Source organism: Alexandromys fortis, unplaced genomic scaffold (assembly GCF_014885135.2).
Source record: "Alexandromys fortis isolate MF-2015 unplaced genomic scaffold, M_Fortis_MF-2015_v1.1 scaffold_51, whole genome shotgun sequence".
In the NCBI taxonomy this organism is placed as follows: Eukaryota; Metazoa; Chordata; class Mammalia; order Rodentia; family Cricetidae; genus Alexandromys; species Alexandromys fortis.
In genome coordinates, this window is record NW_026067925.1 from 4,936,940 (window position 1) to 4,960,024 (window position 23,085).

The 23,085-nt window shown below is 42.5% G+C and overlaps 2 protein-coding genes across 10 annotated transcripts in view; one reads left to right on the forward strand and one right to left on the reverse strand.

The window, feature by feature from the left end:
• The window catches only part of Sdccag8 (SHH signaling and ciliogenesis regulator SDCCAG8), a 190,308-nt gene extending 180,162 nt beyond the window's left edge, over window positions 1–10,146 (forward strand). For 3 of the 5 annotated variants that reach the window (XR_007591849.1, XR_007591847.1, XR_007591848.1), the window contains one exon: window positions 6,966–7,052. Coding sequence is in view for 2 of the 5 variants with exons in the window: in XM_050142947.1 (XP_049998904.1) it covers window positions 6,966–6,995 (30 nt within the window). In the remaining 3 variants the exon portion in view is untranslated. Of the gene's footprint in view, window positions 1–6,965; window positions 7,115–9,995 lie in introns of those variants that run through there. The other 2 variants (XM_050142948.1, XM_050142947.1) reach the window with 2 other exon arrangements.
• The window catches only part of Akt3 (AKT serine/threonine kinase 3), a 226,339-nt gene continuing 210,180 nt past the window's right edge, over window positions 6,927–23,085 (reverse strand). For 4 of the 5 annotated variants that reach the window (XM_050142952.1, XM_050142949.1, XM_050142951.1 and 1 more), the window contains 2 exons: window positions 17,648–17,750; window positions 6,927–12,364 (listed from right to left, as the gene is read on the reverse strand). In XM_050142952.1, coding sequence (XP_049998909.1) covers window positions 12,279–12,364; window positions 17,648–17,750 — 189 coding nt within the window. In that variant the 3' untranslated portion in view covers window positions 6,927–12,278. Of the gene's footprint in view, window positions 12,365–17,639; window positions 17,751–23,085 lie in introns of those variants that run through there. The other variant, XM_050142953.1, reaches the window with a different exon arrangement.

The following is a 23,085-nucleotide window of genomic DNA, read 5'->3' on the forward strand; positions in this document are numbered from 1 at the left end:
GAGGGAGGGAGGGAGGGAGGGAGGGAGGGAGGGGAGATATTCTGGTGATCCCTAACTCCCCAGGGCATCATGTCTGGAAATCTCCCTTTATAAGCGGTTGGGGTAACTGGAAAGGAACAAAGGATGTCTTAGTTTGGTTCTAGAGCCAGAAGCAATTCCATTTGAAGACACTGGCCAAGTCACCCGTGGATCTCTGAGCTGTCCTTATGAGTACCATGGAAATTAGGAAATCTGGATGTATTGGGATAGTGGCATACTCACTGGTACCTTAAGGACTTAGTAGACTGAAATATCCCATACTTGAGGTCACCCTCTCTCCTTCTTAAGAAGGTCCTATAGAGCCAGAGGTGTCAGTACCTTCTTAACTGTGCCCAATGCTGATGCCATCTCTCAACTGAGTAGCCTGATTTTGGTGATAATACAGGTGTGTTGACAGATCTGAGGGAGAACTGCCTGATCAAAGTCCAAAGTCAACAGAGCCACTTTTAGTGACTGGGCTTCTGCTGCATGTCATGAAGGACCGGGATCCACGGCATAAATGAGCCTGCCTTCTCTCTGGACATTAGAACTTTCTCTAACATGACCTTGGCCTTTGGACTCTATCTGCTCTCTTTACAGCACACAGGTCTTAACAGAGATGTTTAGAAGCCTTTTCCTGGGCTATAAAAAAACCTGAGAAATGAAAATTCATTGCAGGATTTGCATGGATGGATTTGCATGGAACACTTAAAAGAAAATATTCCTGGAAAAAGTCTTTCTCCCCTTACCAGTGGCAACAGAAATGACTTGTCTGCCCCTTGCTCTCCGATACTGACCGATCTGGAGCATTTCTGATGGTGCTTTTTAGATTGAAATTCTATCTTGGGAGTTAAGATGACCAAGATGAAAGAAATTTGGCAGAGGTGATGTTGGCTCCCAGCTCCAAATCCTGGGAGCTGTTAGAGAGACCGGTATGGCTTTACCAGCTCTGTGCCCACAGTATACCCATTTGGCACAAGTGTTGCAGTGATCTCTGTGTGCTGGCACTTGGTAGCCTCTGTGATGCATTTTTGTCTTGAAGTCAACATGAATATAAACTGAGTTTTTAAAGGAACCCTTGAAGTAAGAAGGCCAAAATTTGGCTGACTCTGTAACTAGTAGAGGAAGTGGCTCCAGAGGGCTCTGGAAGGAACAGCTGGACTGTTGGCCATGAGGCCTGCAGCTGCCTTTGTGTGCAGCGTGGTGATGTGAGGGTGAAGGGTTCTATTTTCTCAGCCTGGATGAATTAAGCGCAGTAGCTTACTTAATTTTGCATGTCAAACTCTGAAAATCTCTGTCTGCTCAATACCCAAAAGAGAGTGAGCATTTTCTGACCAGACAGCTGCTTGGGAGTTTAGGCACATTGCTCAGACTGGCTCTACATCCTAAGCCCTGGCCAGTGTAGAGGAAGGATGGTGGGCTCCCAACAAGAAATGCCTTGTTTCTAAGCTTTGATTATTCTAAATGGCCTCTGTTTAGATTCAGAGTCACTCACAGCTTCATGCCCATGGAGGAATCCAGTCCTGCTTGTGACCTTGTGCAATGCCACTTCCGGCTGGAGAGCTTACACAGCTGCTGGGTGGCAGGAAAGTCACTGTCCGGAGTGCAGGATGGCCCTCCAGCTTCAGTGTGCACCGAACTCAGGACTTACACTTCCTGACTTACACACTGGGAGGAACTTTTAGAAAAAGGCCTTTAGAAAGCTGTCAATTGACTGCCTGTGTGGACATGGCCATTCCAGCTTGATCTTATCCTGGCAGCAGCCTGAGTCCTCTCACAGCCTGACTGACGATGAGAAGGCTGCACCAGCCCTCTCCTTGGCAGAGTTGCCTAGCTGGGGAGAGACAGAATTACCATAGTAGTAGTGCGGAGGTGGCTTGTGGGTGAGGGTCATGGGTCCCTGGGGACTCGGCAAGGCTTGACAGCTTGCAGCAGGGTCAGGGGTCAGTAGCCCCAGCCCAGAGACTCTGACATCTGGCCAGGAAGGGTGGGGCCAGCTGGTGAGGAAATGAAGGTCTGTTCTTGGGTCTGGGAGAGGGAAGAAAACACAAATGGTCTGTCTACTTGGAGGGCTGTTCTCCCATCAAGATGAGTTTGGGAGTTACTGGGTAATGACTCTGGTTTCAGCTGCCTGGCACCCACCAATAGCTGCCACCCTGAGCCGGCTGCCTGTTGAGTCCTCAGCATTCAGTCTGGGGAGGGATTCCCTTTGAGTCCCTTCTTATGAATCACTCACAGTTTAGAAAACAGTCTGAAGCTGCCGTGTCAGTGGTTAATCAGTTGGCCCTATGACTTTTAAGCATTCTTGGCAGCAAATGTACTTTCTAATTTGATTTAGAGTTGTGCATGGATCCAGCAGCCATATGTGATTATATTCAAGATCATCGACATTATCTCATTACATCAGAGGACTCATTGAATAGAGCTGAAAACAAGTACACGAGGCAGATTCTAGGGGAGGAGAGGCTGCCTGTAACTAACAAACACAGGATGGAAGCTGGACGTGGGCAGCTCAAGTGAGAGCGGTCCAGACCCACTGGCTGGTAGGGAGTTGGTAGCCAAAGTGGGAACTAGAGGTGGTCACTCTTCCTTTGTCCTTCCTAGAGCTCAGGGGCTTTGCCTAACTGAGTTCGGGGCCCACATAGTTAACTACCTGCAGACAGATGGTGTCTTATGAAAGAACAGAAAATACACTGAATACAATAAATTACAAGACCTTCTCCTAAACCAGGATTTTTTTTTTTTGGAAAGAATTCTAAATAGATGAAAACAAACAATTTGATTTCAACCAAATTGTTGTTTTTTTGTTTTTATCCTGATTTTCACCCGAATTGTCAGTCTCAAAAATAAACACTGATACATTCCCAGAAAATATTTTTCAAATAAAAACTGACTCTGTTAAAGTTTGCCCTGATTCTTTCAAAACTGTGTACAAGACACTGTCAACCAAAGTGACTTGCATATTTTTTTAAATCAACTTGAACATATGCAGCTAAGATGTCATTAACGGCCTGCTGCTGGGTGTTTCTCAGAGAATGACACGAGACCCCAGGCTGCATCTCCAACACAGGGTCTGCAACCCTCAGAGATACTTCCCCAAGCAGTTCAGACTGCACGCACTCAGCCTAGTTGTTCATCTAGGTGCCGTGTGCGTCATTAATACTGAAAAGTGCACCAGGCTCCATCTACGAAAGGCCTCTTCTAACAGTTCCCTTTGTCCAAGAACGCCTACTTCCACAATAGGAACAGTGGATGAAAAATGTTGAATTTTATATTGCTTCTGACGCATTTTCTCCTCTTATTGCTTTCTGAGTTAGACATTACATTTCGCAATATAAATTCACGATCGAGTTTTTAAAGGGAGCTAAATATTTTAATCCAATTAGACAAGTGAACAAAACACTGAATATTACATGCAGTGGAGATAAGTGGTTCTTGCCTTTAAAAGACTGTAATTCCGTCACATTGCAACCCCAAATGTCAATGTTGTCTTCATCTTTAACACTTTCAAACACGAGGCAACCAGAGGCTCCACTCCCTGCTGTTGGTGACACTGTCTGTCCTTTGGGAATTCTTAAAATGTATTTCTCATGGAAATATGATTCCCATAACACAGACACCTGCCCCTGTGCAGAACAAGTACTTAGGACCCAGAAGCCAACACTGACCTAAGGAGGAGCTCTGCTGACGAATGACCTACAAGAGCCCAGCACAGAGCTATCCACAAAATTGCAGCCTCTTCATCCTGCTTTCTTCTTGCTCTGGCTTCTGCAGAGGTGGCAGAGCCAGAGCATCAGTGGAAGGGAAATGTAGCTATCCTCAGAAGCCCAGACAAGTGGCCAGCAAGGAGTCGCTGCTGGTCTATGGTGACTTGTGACTTGCTGTCTTAGTGGTTCCTACCAGAAGCCGTGGCCTGTGCTGGGGAGACTGCTCTAGGATCTGGGGCACTGCTGAATTGTGAGCTTTGTGGACATTACCACCTGCTAAGCTAGGTGTCCTTCATTGCTATAACCCACTGATGTCTACAGCACATAGCCTTTATTTTGTCTAGGCTGATCCATTCTGGGTTGCAGCCCATCTTGCTCTTTATAATGTTGCCGCGCCAGCTTCTCAGTAATTCATGATGTGTCAAAGCAGGCCTTGAGCATCATGGTAGGATCTGTACTTGGAGGTCACATGCCTAGGTTACATCTCAGCTCTTCACTTCAGATATAGGATAGGTCCATGTGGAGCCCAGTCCAGGTGCTACTGAAGTTTACAGTCACTGTCAACATCATGGACCATGGGGCTGTTAGACAGAAGTCACTTCATAGCCTCCCAGAAAGATGGAGGAATATTGCCCAAAGCAGATGTGGTGTGATGGAAAGCAGAGGTCCATGAGTATCCCATAACACCAGAGGGGGAGGCAAGCCACAAAGAGGAGCCTGGGGCCTCAGAACAAGCTTGGAAGGACCACTGGGGAAGTATCCACCTTTTTAAAAGTAGATGCCCACTGCCAGAGGCATAGACAAAGAATGTTTGTGGGCATGGCCTCATAGGATAAAGAGCACAGAGAGAGTCAAAAAGAGTGTTAACTTGGGAGGCTGTAGGACACTGGGGTGAAAGGGCAAAGACCTGTGGGCCAGTCACTTAAGAGACTGGGGTGAGGCAAAGAAATAAATGGAAATGGCAGCCGAGACTACAAACAGAGAATCTGAGGACCCTAAAGCAAAGCCAACTGGACAACAGTTTGGGTCGGCTCACGCAACTTGCTTCCTAAACTCCAAGTCTAAAGTAAATATCAGAAATAAATTAGGCATAAAACCCAAAGTTTTGGGGGAAGGCTGTGATAGGAGTTAAGAGTGACAAGAGGCACGTGGGTCAGGAACATGGGGCTGTAGCCAGGAAAGCAAAGGGATGGCTTTCTATTCCCAGGGCAGTCACAGATGGGGGGGGGGGCACAGCAGGGGTCGAGGTGACAGGTGAGGTGGCAGGAGGGGGAGGTGGCTGTCAAAGGCTCAAGCGGAAGTTCCAAACTAAAAACATTCCCTTGACACACGTCTTCTCTTCTGACTGATGCCACAGAAAGACACAGCAGTAACACCACGACAAGTGGCAGCAGGGACGTCAGATAGTGGCTGGAACTCCCCTTTTATGACTCTGGTGTCCGCAGAGTGCAGGCAGCACTGAAAGGTCCCTCAGTGACAGTGCGGCAGTGCTGCTCTCTCTCAGGCCAGTACTTCCCTTGCTCCAGAGCACAAGGCTTAAAGGAGATGCGACTGGCAGTAAGGAGGCAGTGTCTACCCAAAGTGGAGGCTGGCGCTGGTGGGAGAGGGACAGCCCCTTACCTCCAGGAGCAGGGAACTTCATGTGTTCCTGTTTTGCCTCACACTGTGTCATCACAGGAGGTTGTCCCCAGTCAGAAGAGCAGGCCAGAGTCAACAGGGAGCCCAGTGATGACACGTCACTAGATGACTTTGGAGCCACAAGCACTCAAAAGACTGTGAAATGTATTTCCTGGAGCTGGGTTAATAAAGATCTTGTTGCAAGCTCCACTCTGCCACAGGAGTCTATGCCACTGTCTGCACTCAAGAGGGGATTTTCTGCCCAAGTACATTCATTTTTGTCTTCTGAAATGTCATGGTCTGTGTTGATCCTTGTTCAGTCACCCACTTTCTTGGGTTAAAAGCCCCAATGTCTAGGGACCCAGGATAACAGGCAGCCTATCCTATTTGGCTATACTCGGAGCACTGGGGAGGGCATCGCAGCATGTCACTCTCAGAATCAATATCTGCTTGCTTAGTGAGGCCTGGTGTCAGCTCTAATGGAGACCCTCTGTCCGCTTATTACATTTGATGGCAGGCTTTGGTGTCCCAAGGACCCCTCTAGAACAGAGCTCCCACAAGCTCCAATAAGCTCCTCATCTTTTTAACCTTATGCTATCCTGAAATGATCTTGTCTTCTGCCACAGCCCCACCTGCATTCCCTGTGTGGAAACCACTCTGCTCACCTTAACAGTTAATTAAAATTCACTACCATGGTACTCATACATCTACCTGAAATGCACACAATTTTCTTTTTCCAGGAAGGAAGGGGGGTGTATTTCCAGTATGTCTCACTTGGGCTTCCAACTCAGAAATCCCCAACATGTAATCATGGCTTCCACCAGGCAGCAGAGCTCTGGCCTGGTCTCTAGATCTAGTCATGCAAGGTGGGTGGGCTCTGGCCCGGTGGAAACTGCAGTTCTAGGACTACCACAGACAACCCTCCTCAGACTCACACAGCTCTGTAGCTGGCCGTCTTCCACTAAAGGCACTGCAGAAATAGGGAGACTTTTGATATACTTAGCATAGCGTGAACTTGTGTGCAAAGTCAGAATAGTCATCGGGGAATGGTGTTCAGCACTTTCCCAACCCTTGGCTCTCCCCATACCAGAAAGTGCAAAATCTTAGAAATGAGACCTCATAAGTATCATGGGTCACACCTCCCAACATGTGGGTGGGGTGCCAATATGTAAAAAGGCATTTATATATGTTACAAGAAGCTGCAGGTAACCGAGGCTCCTTTGTGTTAGTCCATATAGACTGGCTGACATTCTAATTTTCCCCTACTTTAAAGCCCATTGTAATGTCAGATCTGTTTCTAACAAATAGTTGGACACATTGTCATAATGTCAACACTTCTTAGGTAAAGGTATACACAGGCCTGGAGTACTGGCTGCTTTCAGAAGAAAAGCATTAGAGGTACACAGCCTGATACTTAAAAACAAAAAGGGCTTTCTTTAGTCTTCAGTGGCAAGGAGTGAGGCACAAATTTTCAATACAGTTGGCTACATATGATTTCCACATTTTAGCAACAAGAACCTTTTCTCCAAAACTTCAGCAATAAGAGCTGACCAAACTAGCAAATGAGAAAACAAATACCCATGATCTATTTAAACTTACTTTTTATTATCATTTTTTTTCCAGTTACCCAGCATGCCACAATCTGATTGCTGACCTGGATGAAACAGAGTGAAATAAATGATTTACAAAGAGATATGTACATTCATCTGATTTGTACTTAATGTGCCACAGTGCACCAAAACCTCCCCAGGGAGACACCACCTGGGACTGCAGGGGGGCTGGTCCTCATGCCATGGTTCTGTCCCTGTGCTACAGACGGGGAGTGCTTCAGCATGAACTGGCTCGGGCTAGTTGGAGTGTGTGCTCAAAACAACTTCAGGTCACTGTCTACTCTAGAGTATGCACGGGATTAATAAAATGACCTCTCTTATTAAAGACTTGAGTTGTTCTGTCTCCTTTTTATCTTGTAGCAGTGACAGACAAAACACACCAAAGGCACAGGTTGTGAGTCAGCCGAAGTGTACTGAAGACCACCTCTCCTGCTGCCACCCACTGTTACTCCCTGTGTGATATGAAGATTATGCACACCTGTAGCCAGCATCCGGTATTTCCCATCCAACTGTGCACTCAGGAAACACGCTGAACAACATAAAACAGCCCCCTCCCCTTTCCCCCCAAAAAGGCATCTTTGGCTCGATGGTGTCAGATTTTAGTCTTCAATAGCAGTTATTTGAGAGGAGCCTAAAAACAAATGTATGTGAAATTAGAAAATTTACTTAACAGTATATCAAATATCTGTACACAGATCATATTTTTAGTCTAAAATAGTATTTCTACTATACAGTCAAGCCCTCAAATGCTTTAAAAGAATACAAACGGACACTGGGAGGTCTGGGGTGTAGCTCAGTGGCAGAACACTTGCCCAATTTGTGTGAGGCCCTGGGTTCCTTCCCCAGCACCACCAAAAAATAAAAAATAAAAAATTTGTGGCTGCTGAGATGATCGTGGTTTTTGAGTGGGATGAAACACTAGGGCAGGGCTGCGTGTGGGACAAGCCTACATTATCTCCTTTCCTAGCCAGCAGCCCAGGGCTCTCAGCAGAGGTGTGGTTTGTACATGCTCAGCCCCTCACCATCGTGCAGCGTAGGCCATGACAATGCACAGGCCGTCCTCATCTCTGGGGCATCAAAGGTGCAAGCCGCAAACAGAGCTTCCATTCTGAGTCACAAGTTTCTGAGTTCATCAGCTGTGCTAGACATAAAGCTGTCACGTATTTTAACTGTCCTTCTGTTTTATGCATACCATGAATAAATTATACAATATTCTAAAAATAGCACCTTTAAAGAGTAATAGAGGTCACTTTATTTCAGCCTCCTGAATGTGTCAACCCCAGTTGATTTTGAGGACAGCACATGTAGAATGTCCCCAAATTTGGCTGTGAGAAATACACATGTATGTCTGACAAACTGGTCACAAAAGTCATGCCTCTCTCTGCTGAAATCACAAGAGCAAAGCCAAGTTCTACAGTTGTAGCTTATGAGGTAAAATGAGAAATATGCCCCATCCAGAATGTTTCAGCATAATCCAGACATTCTAGCCATCAACTGCTTATGTCTAAGGCATAAACTGCCGTAAGGGTTAAAGATACACTGTGAAGGAAGTGTGTGGGGCAGTATGTTATCAGGAAGACATTAGTGATAATCCACCTTCCTTGAGGATTCTGGGTCCACACCGTTTCTTACTAGGACCTTTTGGGTCTCTGGAGCCCTTGTGGCCAGTGACTCCACTCCTAGCCCACCATTACTTCCCATGAGCATGCTCTTGGCATTTCTACTTACATAAAAACAACCCCATGTGTTTCTAAGATGAATCTACCTATCTGTCACTCCTTCATACAGGGCTAGTTAACACCAGCTGGGGCTATAATAATGTTTTTCCAGAAAAGAACAAAATTTAGTTTTCTGAAATTACAGAGCCACATCCAACAACAGAGAAGCAGCAGATTGACACAGGCTTTATTTAAGCTGTCTGCATGAAGAAGTAATGTGTGTTCCTACCAACTGCCTGTGAGATTCTAAGGGTGGAGAGTGTACAAAGCCATTTTTTGTAGTTATTTCATATCCTAAGGGTCATATATGTAAGGAAACGAATGCCTGCAGTGTGACCAGCAATGATAATGATACAGCATCTATGTTCATATCTGTGTCTGTTCCAAACCCTTAATCAGATGACCAGATCTTGCATAGATCTAGCAGAAAAACTAGAAAGTCAAAATATGTTACAAACTACAAATCTCCAGGGAGGTGACTCGATGACCAATTCAGAGGTTTTCTTTTTATTTAAATAAATACTTTACATTTCATGCTTCCTGTAATGCACTCCCAGGAGCAAGCTTAGGGAACTGTGGTGTAGACAACAGACAGTAGCAGCAAAGTGTGTACACTGAGGTGTGGTAGAGACCCTGCAGTGAGGAGAGGAGAAGCGTGTGGTCCCTGTGACAACAGTCAGCTTGGAGAAGCTCGAGGTCGGGTACGGGAATGGAAACGATACTGGAATAATGCTATGTCGTTAGTGTAGAGAGCAAAGCTGTGAGCAACCCTGCAAGCAATCCGAGCAGAAGTGTCAGTGTCCTCCAGACAGCCCTACATGATGACAAGCGGTCAAGCTGGAATCACAAGGCCAGAACTGCATCCAGTCACAATGATTCCAGGTTTCAAACCATTCCAGTTGTCTAAACCCTAAGCTTAGATATAGGAATCTCTTCCCCAAATCTCTCTCTTCTGTTCTACTTCTGCCATTTAACTGACATCTGGGGTTGCAAGGGAAAAATTCTCAAAATCAAAGCCAAGAACATGCCTGTTGTGACTCAGGGAGCCTGGGATGGGAAGAGAAAGCCCTCAAATGAATGGGGACCAAAGGCCAGGTGTGAGGAGTGGCCAGCCTGAGGCATTGTCAGTGCCAGTGCCCCCTCATTAATCTTTAGAAAGCAGCCTTGGCCACGGTCATGAAGTCACCTTAAGACCTGGGGAGGAGAGACAGAACAAAAGAAGCTGTGTGCTTAGTGTACAGTGTCTGCTCCCTCCGAGGGATAAACGCTCTGAACGTCAGCCAGGCTCAGCTTGCTTTTCTTCCTCTCACGTTTCTTTCTTACAGAATGGATGCAAGAAAACTTGAAGGACATACCATCGCATCTACTTCCCGTCAGTGTGAGACAGTCAACATCTCATCTACTTCCCGTCAGTGTGAGACAGTCAACATCTCATCTACTTCCTGTCAGTGTGAGACAGTCAACATCTCATCTACTCCCTGTCAGTGTGAGACAGTCAACATCTCATCTACTCCCTGTCAGTGTGAGACAGTCAACACAATAACAAGTAGGAAAAAAGAAGACTCCAGATGCCAGAATGAACATCTGTTTACTTTAACTTCCTACTCCATACTAAGGATAAACTCACTCAGGTAGAAACATGAAAAAATTAGGACCAAAATCTATGTCTGAATCCATCTTAGCTGCCTTAGTAAATGCCCTTTAAACCCCAGCAGTCCCAGTGGCCAGCCACTGCCAGCAGCGGCTCTGCTTCCCTAAGTCTGAGCCTAGATGCTAAGACCTCTGCATGAGAACATGACTTTCTACTCAAAAAGACAATGCAGTAACAATACTGTGTCACGCTGTAGTCTTCCATTTGGGAGCTGTCAGTTAGGAACTAGAATACATCTCCATGATCACTCCTTGGAGTAGATGCCCTCCTGCTTGCTGCAAGAAAGGCTTTGATCCTTGGACTTCATAGTCTGCTTTGGAAAATGTCAGCTCCTAGCACCAAAGGGTTTAATCTGAAGATCATCATTAATGAAGGAGAAAGATGAGGTTTGCATACATGTCCCCTCTCAGTGAGAAATGTCTGGGACTGGGAGACATGAGTATGTACAGAAAAAGAAAAGCTAGAGGTGTTTTGTTTTGTTGTTTTCCCTGATGGCTTGATTCAGTAATGAATGTACCTTGATAAGAATAAACACACCAGCTTCTTATCCTTTGCTTCCTACTGTATAAATATTTGTGATGTGTTCATTTTGCCAAGTCAAGTTTATCTCTTATCATCATTTGGGTCTCAGCTTTCTCCATGACTTTATGCCAGGCCATACTCACGCATCCACTCGAATGAACAACCATCAACATCCATTTGCTCCACCAACCCCTTGGCGCTGGGTAGTGGTCTTTTTTCATTTCGGCACCAAGGGGTTAATTACAGCATCTCTTCTCCCAAAGCCAGATTCTAACCAACAGATATTAATTCCAGAGCCTTACCCATTTTTTGTACAAAGGAGAAAAAGTGCATGATTCTAATGGGTGTGTACATTCCTTGCACATGGTTCAAAAGAAACTGCAGTCAATGTCCTGTGAGTTGGAGCTGCGTCTGCTAACATGACAATACACTTCTTATCACTAAAAAATAAATACTACTATAATATAAACAAAATCATTAAAGGACATTCAGAATTTTAACATCTGAGAAAAAGCTAATTCACCTATAACTGAAAGTAAAACTTCAAAACTGATAAGGCAAACACCTGTTCACCTTGGTGTATAGATTTAGGCGACAGCAAGATCATTATACTGTCTACATTCTTCAGCCATCAGAGGTGATAAATATCAAGAAGGGAAAAAGGTTGTCAAGCCCAGGGGCAAAATACTCTCTGGTACAATGTAGATCCTAAGACCGTCTAGGTGACTCTGCACCTTCAGTACTTGGTGGAACAACGTCCATTTGCCCATGAAGTCTGGGTGTCCATGGGCGACCCTGGGCTTCCTCCACAATATCCAGCAGGAATTAAAAACCATGTGTATCTCATCAGCCCTTCAGTCCTCTCAATGCTTCCTAAGGATTTCCAGCCAAATATCAGCAATACGCGCTTTATGCACTGGTCAGACATGCGTTGCTATACTCTTACATATGCACACCACCACCCTTCAACAATTGCTTGTTCAGAAATATAAACTACATCTTCTTAGTCTAATTAGTTCTTGATGTATCTTCTAGAAAGTTAAAAATGTACCTAGAATCAGTGTATCTCATTCAGCCTTCACTGCTAGGGAACAACAAAAACTGAAAGAAGATGACAATTGATCACAAATGAACGATGGGCTTGTGACCCCAGAGATTGTAAAATTACTTCTGAAAACTGCTGTAATAGTAAGACAGTAGCAGCAACAGCATGAGACCTTAGACTGAGATACAATTTCATGCAAAAACAAAAACTGGAGTGTCTGTGTATATGTTTTCATGTGGGGGAAAGGTGGTGAAGGTGAAGACCCTTGGCTGCTCAGGGATGTCAGAAGTGCCCCTGCTATCTGTAAGAGCGAGGACTGGTGGAGATGTCCAGTAATCATTCTCAGTGACAAAAATCTAAGATGACAGTGTAGAACAGAATGAAAGAGACTTATTCTCGTCCACTTGCAGAGTAGGAAAACTGAGGGAAATGTGGCCGCCGCTCGTTGTCCATGCAGTCCATGCCATCTTCATCATCTGTGGGCAGCAAACAGCTATTGTCATTTTTGTTTGAAGTATTATCTCTATATTATACATTATACAGACAATAAGATTTATAAACATCTCCATAAAATCTCCTTATTTTTAAAGGAAAACTACTATTTCTAAATGTGTATGATCTACAAAGAAATACTATTATAAAACTGTTTTTAAAACATCAAAATATCAAGATTCAATACTAACAGGAAAAAATGTTACTAAAAAAACAGAATTCTTTCAAGACTCATGCTTTTCAGGGATATATTAAGTTCTAAGTTTAGGTCATTAAATTCTACACAATCCACTGGGTCTTCAAAGTGCTTGTATTTTTTTTTTTCTTCCTGGTGACCTTACAGTAAGACTGCAAACTAATCTTCTTAAGTAACATTAGTTAATATCCACCATCAATTAACTCACTATACTCAATTTTCCTGTGATAAAACTTTAAACTATAATAAAGAGAACAAGATAAAAGGTGGAAAACAAAGGGCAGCATTCAAGTCCTGGTTCATCAGGAAAATGAGGGATTTTCAAGACGTGGGGGAAAGGTAGCATGTGTGAACCTGCGCTGTCTTCATCTCTATTTTCTGTATGTAAGGGCTAGGAAGGACCATGCCTCTTCCTCCCTAAATGTTCTGTGATCAGAACGGAGTCACGAGCTCTTCCCTGGGGTGAGCCCAAGCCTAGAGGGCTCCATCTAAGCCACTCCTGCTCGTCTCCATGTCCACCTGAAATCCAGATGAACAAGTTCGTATAACCCTTTAAAAACTATTTGTTTTTATTTTTATTGTGTGTGGGTGGGTGTGGGGGAGAGAGAGCACACATGCGCTTATGTGAAACACATGAGTGCAAGCTTCCTCAGTCTGGAAGTATCAGATCCCCCACATGCTGCTGTATGCTGGGTGTTTCTTGTCAATTTGATTCAAGCCAGAGTCATTTGGGAGGAGGAAATCTTCATTGATAAAATGCTTCCATCTGATTTACATAAGAAAGTCCAGTCATGATGGGTTACAAAAAAAAAAAAGGTTAAGCACTGAAATCATAGGTTGTGAGGCCCCAATTTAGGGCTAGAAACTGAACCCAGATTCCCTGTAAGAGCAGAAAGTGCTCTTAATTACGGGGACATCATCTCTCTCCAACCTTATAACCTTTTTTTTTAATAAGCAAAATATTTCTGTTTCCTAAAATCTATTAAAAAGGACTATTTCCATTTGTTTTGTTTCCCAGCCTCCCTAGGGAGCACTGATTTCATGTAATAACAGCAGAAGCAGAGGCTGTGCTGTACCCCATAAGAGGCTTTGCTTTCATCTGAAAAAAGAAAATCAACATTTTTGTTTTGTTTCTTTTTTTTCCTTTCTATATTCTCTTGTTAATGCACAAGGACCTCAGAAGTAAAACTGAATTAGCATTAACCTAAATTTTTCAGCTAAAATGTACCATAAACCATTGCTGCAGTAGATAGAAACATACCGCATATAGTTTGCATAGGACTTTATACAAATTCCCCTCTACAAACAGACCACTGCCTTGCCAGCGGCTGGGCAGCAATCCTAGGTAGTACTAAGGTAGAGGGAACCCTCTGCCTCCATAAAAATTATGGGTTCAGAAACAAGCCAATCACATGCATTTTCTAGATCAAATTTTTTAGCTGTTTAAAAGCTGAAAAAGGTTGGTGGTATCCACTGTTGAGTCACACAGCATAAAATCTCTACAAAAAAGTGAGCTGAAGTCATAATGTTCTAATCCTGACATGTGCGAAGCATGTCTGAGAAACTGTTTTCCCCGCTAAAAGCTATGTGCTCTTCTACTCCAGATGACAGGGGCTGCCCTAGCTCCTGGTTGTAACTAGACCTTGTCCTGAACCCACAAGGGTTTTGCGTGGCAAGGTATTGGTTTTGCTTGGAGAGGGAGGGAATACTGTTGGATATCCCCAGAGAATTAAGATAGCCTCCATTGTAACTTCAATAATACACACAGCAATTCTGAATAGGCACAAATCTGAATCCACAGTCTGGCTGTGAGGCCCCAACACTTAAAGCGACCTACTCCAGCTCTTGTTTGCTCCATTGCGTTAGTCACAATGAGCATAGTTCTTTGACCATGTCCGGCTGAGATAGGATGGCAGCAGTTCCCTGGGCACCTGGTCAATAGATGTGAACCTGTTCCTATTCTAGAGGACATATACTACACTGAAATGTAGTGCCTCTGACTGCACCTACGCAGCCTCAGGCACTTGCTTTTCTCAGAACATTTAACAAAGTGTAATTAGACAGTAGTAACAGTGACCAGATCTCTCTCAAAGACATTTTCCTTTTCTGTGAGAAGAAAGCATAGGACCATTGATGGATGTAATGAAAGACAACACATTCTAAAATCTGTTCGATTAATTAACACCAGTTAGGACAATCTGGCACATTGCTGCAGCTGTTTGTAGAAAATGGAACATTTTGCTGTCTTTCTTAACTGATGATTTATTCTTAAAAAATAATTTTTTTGATTAAACCAAGGTGGCAAGTAGGAAGACAACTGCTAACAAATGGCATTTCTGTGGACTTCTGAACCAAGAAAGAAAGAGAGAGAGAGAGAGAGAGAGAGAGAGAGAGAGAGAGAGAGAGAGAGAGAGAGAGAGAAAAGCCCACTCTATGTGTAATAATGCTTTGTTGCCCCCTTTCTTTTCCCATAATGGACAGCTACAATTTATGGACTGCCAAAGTTAAAGCCCTTGCCTTGGCACTTAGAACCAAGAACTTCAGTTAATAGCCACTGGCACCCCTCCCCTCCAACAGGAAGCTGGGACAGAGAGAGGCTTGGCCATCCTCTCACTTGCCTTTCCAGCCTAGAGATCATGAATGAGGCGAGAGGAGGCCAAGCTACATAGCTTCTCTAATCCTGTCAGGTCTAGGGCAGACCCTGACAGGCATGGACCACACTGGCTGCTGCACTGTACAGCAGCAGAGCAAAGCCAGACTCTACTTCTCATGCCCACACAAGTCAGGTTCCCACCTTGGGAATTATGCTAACCTAAGGGCTTTCTGTACAGTCTCAACACTCTAGAAAGGAACGCATCACCCTTCAAAGATACTGAGGAGGCTTATGCAAAATGGTCTACCCTTGTTGATGAATGGAGGTGAGGAAAGAGGTTAAAGTTAAATTCTAGAAGCAGAGCATATAAAGCATCTTCTCTCCAACATTTCAGAGGTTTTAGGAACTGAGAAATAAACATGACATCCATAGTCTACACTGGGATAGGAAGATATTGGTGTCTTACTGAAAGTATGTTGCAGGGAATCTCACAAGCCTAGCTAGGTCTGGATCTCAAAGGATCATGATGCCTCAACCTTCCAAATAACGTGCCTGGGCCTTAACACCACGCTTGACTCATGACCTGTCCCTGTTCTCAGTCTCAGCCTTATCAAGATTGTTCTTTTCTTAAACAAGTTTTGTCATTTGAGGAGTCTTTTTAAGTGTGTGAATTTAAATATGTGAATTTGAAAAAATATAAATAGGACATGGAAAGGAAGAGTCACAAGTAGATAGTTCACTTCATAAAGTTAGAAGTCACGAGCAGATAGTTCACTTCATAAAGTTAAAAGTAAAAGCCCAGTTTTAGAAGCTAGGAAATGTGAAAGCATAGACTAAAGCTGGGGAGCTTGCTTCATGTCTTGTCTGAGACGAGATGCCTCAACTGCCTGACGAATAAGCCCAGGGATTCTGGGATAATCTCTAGAGCCTGTGTTTCTCTGGAGTGTGCCTGGCAAGCCAGCTCTTAAAGGCTCTAGATGACTCCAAGCTTGAGTGGCCTGATTAACTGGTTCTTATGATCTTCATGAAAAGTCCAATATAATAAATTCCTAAGTGGAATGAGCATGAAGAAATATAAGACTAAAAGCCAGTAGCTGTAAAAACAGTTTAAAACTCTGGATAGTCTCGACCAAGTAAAATTAGAAGCTATTAAAAATACTCTTGTGGTTAGTCAGTCACTGTTTCATGAATAATTTGGCTCAGGAGTCAAGGACCAGGACATCTTGACTCCTCCTGTTTTCATGTTTATAACCCTTAACTCAGGGTAGGCATTTTCTTGGTGTGTTCAGCCACTCACTGGTGCTTCCCAGCATTTTGAACAATTGTATTGCTACATCCTATGCTGGAACCAGAGGCCAAGGCCTAGGCCCATAACTTCTACTCAGATAACCCTTAACTAATTGCCTGCAACTCCACAGGCTTTTGAACACTCTACAACTTCTTAGTGATGCTAAAAGCCTACCAAGAGCACATGTAACTTATTTTAGCACGTGGGCATCTTAAGCACTTGGCTGGTATCCCAACTGAGCTGGTGAGCCCTGCTCCTAGCTGTGTGTGACACTGGGCTCCAAAGTCTTCACTTACAAAAAGTTAAACACTTGTTGGTGAATCTAAAGGCACAAAGGACCAGAAGTGCACATATGTCCACACAGACATTTCCCCTCAGGGCATATACTCTCCTGGGTAGAGAGCCATGGAAACCAGATGAGTCCTAGTTTGTGCTTCAACAATAACATTAGTCAACCGTGACCACTATGGGAATAGTATTTTGTTTTCTTTTTCTGTCTCACAGACATTCAGTGTAACTGAGCAGTAACAATCAACAACAGAGAAAAATGTTCAAACAAAGAAAAAGTAAGGAAGAAATGCTAAAGGATGCTACATATGAATGCCTGGGATACTTTTAGCTTTCCAAACATCACCTCAAAACTCTACCCTATCCTTGTTCTTCATCAAAATCTACTTATTTATAGCATTTCTTAAGAGTACAGAGCATATTTTAATGTATATGGAACAACATGAAATGGTATATGATCACACAGCCTAATCCATTTTTAATTTAAAGTATGTGCATGAAAATAACAAACTAAACTGTGTTGAAAGATACTACTGTTTAAGGAAAACCTAGTTTTAAAAGTAACAAGTTCAAAGGACTAAGTAAGGAGGAGGCAAAAGCACTAATTCTGACAATGTGACGGAGGAAACAAGGTCTGGACTAGGGAACGCTCCCAGCAGTCAGCAGAGCACAGCTAAGACAGCAGCAAGGAAGGCGGGGTCTGTATCTCAGCCTCTAACTCTCCTCCCGGGACTGTTCACGTTCCTGCAGCTCTGCTGTTCCCTCACAGGGAGCTCCAAATTCTCAACAGAAATGGAATAAAAGTCACAGTTTGATTTAATCTTTAAAGTAGCAAATGATTCTGAAAAAGACTGTTTACAATTATTTTAGAAAGCTATCAACTGTGTAATAAACTTACTTACATTTTTCAGGTGGTGTTATTGTAATAGTTTGAGCTGTAAATTCTTCATCAAAATATCTTGTATCTGTCTCAGATGTTACTTGAGGCTTAAAAGGAGGTACAAGCTATAAGAAAAAAGAATACTGTCAATGTATTTTAATTAAGGAAACCTTACTTTTAGGATATAATTAGAGAGCAAACAATGAAACGGATGGTGACAAAGACTAGAAGGCGGAGTCACACTGTAAGGTAGACAAGGTGCTTGCCTCCCTCTGTCAATAGTCTAAAGAGAGGATAGTAAGATCTTGGCTACTCCATCAACAACTGATTATGTGAAACAGAAGAATGGGGAACTCATGAACCATGCTGAGATGAGAACACTGTAGTCTGTTATAATAATTCACTGATAGCAGGCTTAGAGAGGCTATAGTGAGGAAGTTGGCAACCAGGTGAGATGGCGGTTCTTCCTGGAACAGCGAGAATGCAATCTTGCCTGCTATCCTTTCCTTCTTTCCTAGTAACTGGCTTAATTGGTTAATATTAAAAATATAACTGATCTAGGAGTGGTGATGCACGCCTGTGATCTCAAGATTCAGAAGGCTAAGGCAGGAGGATCACATGTATGTAGTTTGGCTACATAGTGAGACCCTGTTTCAAAACGAACAAACCAACATATCAGCAAAAGTCAACGCAACACAGCTGTTCTGTAAGGCACAGACAACACTCCACCTTTATAATTTGTAAAGAATTCTGCTTTCTTGGAACAGGCATTGATGCCTACCTTTGCCATAGAATCAGAATTCTTAGCAGCCTCTGAAATTCATGAAAAACTGCATCCAAGCTTTTATTCCCTCACAAGGGCTGTGTCCCGAAGCAGTCTGAAGTAAGTATGCTAGCACTAACAGAGCTGGACTGACTTTAGTGGGTCTCAAAGCAAGAAGAGGGTGAGAAGGAAGCCTAGGGTGGCTGATCCATGCTAATCTGTACTAGTTGGAGGGAGCAAGGTGACGGGGATTCTCACTCGTCAGAACTCTGACCCCAGAGGGCAAGAGAGACATAGGCGTCTCCTTTTGAAAACAAGATGCTTAGCCCCAGACTTTGTGAGTCTCATCAGAACAAAATATAATTCTTACAAGAATAGGAAAAAGAAACAGGATAAAGAAATTAGCATGTTTTACTAAAATACTGAAGAAAAACAGTTGAACTGAGAGAAGTGTGTTGTTCTCGCTCTCGCTGCCACCAAGTCTGTTTAAAATGTTTGTTCTCAAGATCCTGCTGTGTAAAGTTGGGAACTGGGGTCTGCAAACAAAACAACAAACAAGTGAAGCAGATTTAGTGGCACAGACCTATAGCACAGCACCAACCAGGAGACAGGGGTAGGACTGTGAACCTGAGGCCATTCTGGGCTACACAGAGACCCTGTCTCAAAGAAGTAAGACTGTCTGTAAGTACAGCTTTCAAAGAGATCACAGCATTGAAGTGGCTTTAACCTGCTCCTACGTGTCTATAAAAAGAAGAAATTTGGACACTCAAGGAAATACATGAACTAAGGAAAGGTTATGTCAAACTGAGGAAAAGAACCAAATGTAAGCCTTGATCTGGGACCTGCAACAATTCCCCCCCACCTCGTTTCTTTACAAACGAGAATAAATAACAAGCCAAACCAAACCACAAGCCCTAGTCTGTGACATTTTGCCACAGTAACCCCAGCACACAACTACTGCATGAGCTTTTCTATTTTGGCCTTAAGCCAATAGTATCATATCACCTTTGTTATCTATCTATATCTCTAGGCTCCTCTTTCAAAATATTCTTGTATCAGCTGCCTCAGTGTAAACCCCTATAGAAATAATAAGCACTAATAATCAGAAACACCTACTACAAATTAGTTAGCTTTTATGTGCTAATTCAGTAAACAGCAACCATATTATTAAAGCATAAACTTGATATATTTTCCCCAACAAATACATTGTACTTCAAATAGACTTTCTTTGAAAGTTACTGTGTTCTTAGAAAATGTTGTAAATGATCAAAACAGCAGGATCAAGATTAGGCCTACTACAGTATGAATCTAGAAAAGTCCATGTGATAAAGTCCTTGATGTCAGAAACTTAATCAACTTTTAAGAGATGGGCTTAGCTTTGTCTTAGATCATATGCTCTTGAAGGTGACCACAGAGCCTCAGTTTCTCCCTTTTATTTCTCTTTCACTGGTGCCATAAGTAAGCAGCTTGTTCCACCTGTACTTCCCACCATGATGTGCCATCTGCCTTTTGATAAGTCCAACAGAAATAGGATCGGCAAGTCACATGTGGAAACTTTCAAAACTGTGAGTCAAATAAGCCTCTTTGGGGGCTGACTGTCTTGATTATTATGTTATCACAATAGACAATGTATTCAAGGCATTAAATTCAGTTGACTGAAAAGGCATGTTTAGAACTAGGTTTACTTGTATACACTCAAGTATATTCATTAAGTATTCTTCTAACAATCAAATCATACACTAACATTCACTACTTTCCTAAAATTAAATACTTATGTTTCTTTACAGTATAAATAGAGGAATACATTTGAAAGACAATTTTCTTAAACTCATGAGAATATATCAGTCCATAATTCCACTTGGGTTGGGAATACTATATGAGTATAGGACTAAGATCTTCAAAGTAAATCTCCTCAGATTTCCCTTAGCATCAAATCACTTGGGACTACCTTGTTCCTGTATGTTTAATTTTTTTGTTTGTCTTTTTCTATTTTAAGGCTGTGGTGCTTAAGAAATTGAGTAGCACCTGGCTCTTTCTATGATAGACCATGATTACAGGGTCACAGCTGCCTTAGAACCCACGGCAATCTCGATCATTATGTGCTAGTATATATGAATCAAAATACTGGGACAAAGACAACGGTACCAAAAATGTGCAGCACTTGTAGGTTCAGAATCTGCTACTGTATTTTTATCTCTTTAAAGCAATATGATATAGTAGCTAATCTTATGTAGAAATTCTGGTTAATTTGATCCCTGTTCCTCTTAAACAATTTTTGTATCACACTGAGGCAGGACCAAGGCCCTCCAACCTAGAGTGGATGGGGGGGGGTTGGGTGGGGATAAGGTGGGGAGAGGAAGGAAGGGTGAGGGAACTGGGATTGGTATGTAAAATAAAAGATTGTTTTAGAAAAATTAAAAACTCACTTTATGGTTTATACAAGTATATATACAAGTACTGGAAAAAGCAAGAATATGGAATATGTATACATAAAATGAATCCACTTATGTCATGTATTATTTAACTATGCTATACATAAAGCTCTATAATACCAATTCCTTCTTAAACATAAAACTAGAAATTTGAAATAAGTGTATCTCATTTATCTGTAACCATATATTAATTGACATTCACATGTATGACCTCAATCCTATGAAAAAGAGTATCAAGGGGCTCATGAATCTTATGAAAAAAATACCAAGGTCAAGGTCTATAAATATTCATAAGCCATAAACTAGAACCAGAAAAGTGGGTATTTTAGCTACACCAAGCATTGTATGCAAGTTGAATTCAAAGAAAGAAAACCAAAACTTAGAGCAGAAATCAATGAACTTTAAAAAAGACAATCGAGAAAATAAAGCTAAAACCTGAATTTTTTTAATTAATAAAGATGGTGAGTCTGTTTGTGTTAAATAAATGCACTTCTATCAGTTTTCTTTGCATTTTAGGTAATTCATCACACAAAGATGCTGTAATCTGGTACAAAATGTGTGTTCACTAAAGATTATACTACTGATATTTACACCTGAAACATGTCACTTGTCACACTCGATAGCTCTGTACTGATACCTACTCAGAGCCAAAACACTGCTTCCAGTTTGGACTATTCTGACACTTGGACACTAAACATGTCTATTCAGTATGTTTTTTTTCCCCAAGATTTAGTTGTAGGTGAGATTTTTTGTTGGGGGGGGGTTCGAAAGAGGGTTTCTCTGTGGCTTTGGAGCCTGTCCTGGAACTAGCTCTGTAGACCAGGCTGGCCTTGAACTCACAGAGATCCATCTGCCTCTGCCTCCCAAGTGCTGGACTTAAAGGTGTGCACTACCCCTCCTGGCTTTAGGTGAGAGGCTTTTTTGTTTAATTGATTTTTACTGAGCTCAGCATTTTTCTCTGTTCCCCTCCCTGCCTCTCCCCTCCTCTTCAACACTCTCCCAAAGTCCCCATGCTCCCAATTTACTCAGGAGATTTTGTATTTTTCTACTACCCATGTAGATTAGATCTATGTATGTCTCTCTTAGTGTCCTCACTGTTGTCAAGGTTCTCTGGGATTGTGATTTCTGGGCTGGTTTTCTTTGCTTTATGTTTAAAAACCACTTATGAGTGAGTACATGTGATAACTGTCTTTCTATGTCTGGGTTACTTCACTCAAAATGATGTTTTCTAGCTCCATCCATTTGCCTGAAAATTCAAGATGTCGTTTTCTTTTTCTGCTGTGTAGTACTCCATTCTTTGGTCAAAGGGCATTTAGGTTGTTTCTAGGTTCTGGCTATGACAAACAAAGCTGCCATGAACATAGTTGAGCACATGTCCTTGTGGCGTGATTGAGCATCCTTTGGATATATACTCAAAAATGGTATTACTGGGTCTTGAGGAAGGTTGTTTCCTAATTTTCTGAGAAATCGCCACACTGATATCCAAAGGGATTGTACCAGCTTGCCCTCCCACCAGCAATGCAGGAGTGTTCCCTTTACCCCACAACCTCTCCAGCATAAATTGTCATCAGTGTTTTTGATCTTGGTCATTCTTACAGGTGTAAGGTAGAATCTCAGAGTTGTTTTGCTTTGCATTTCTCTGATGACTAAGGATGTTAAACTTTTCCTTATGTGTCTTTCAGCCATTTTAGATTCCTCTGTTGAGAGTTCTCTGCTTAGGTCTGTATTCCATTTTTTTTATTGGATTATTTGTTCTTTTGATGACCAATTTCTTGAGTTCTTTGTGTATTTTGGAGATCAGACCTCTGCCTGATGTGGGGTTAGTTAAGATCTTTTCCCATTCTGTAGGCTGTTGTTTTGTCTTGTTGACCGTGTCCTTTGCTTTACAGAAGCTTTTCAGTTTCAGGAGGTCCCATTTATTAATTGTTTCTCTCAGTGTCTGTGCTACTGGGGTTATATTTAGGAATGGTCTCCTGTGCCAATGTGTTCAAGTATACTTTCCACTTTCTCTTCTATGAGGTTCAGTGTGGCTGGCTTTATGTTGAGGTCTTTGATCCATTTGGACTTGAGTTTTGTGCATGGTAATAGATATGGGTCCATTTTCATTCTTCTACATGTTGATATCCAATTATGCCGGCACCATTTGTTAAATATGCTTTCTTTTTTCCATTTGCTTCTTTGTCAAAAATCATGTGTTCGAAGGTGTGTAGATTATCATCTGGGTCTTCGATTGGGTTAAGTGAGATTCTTATAAGAAACAATATA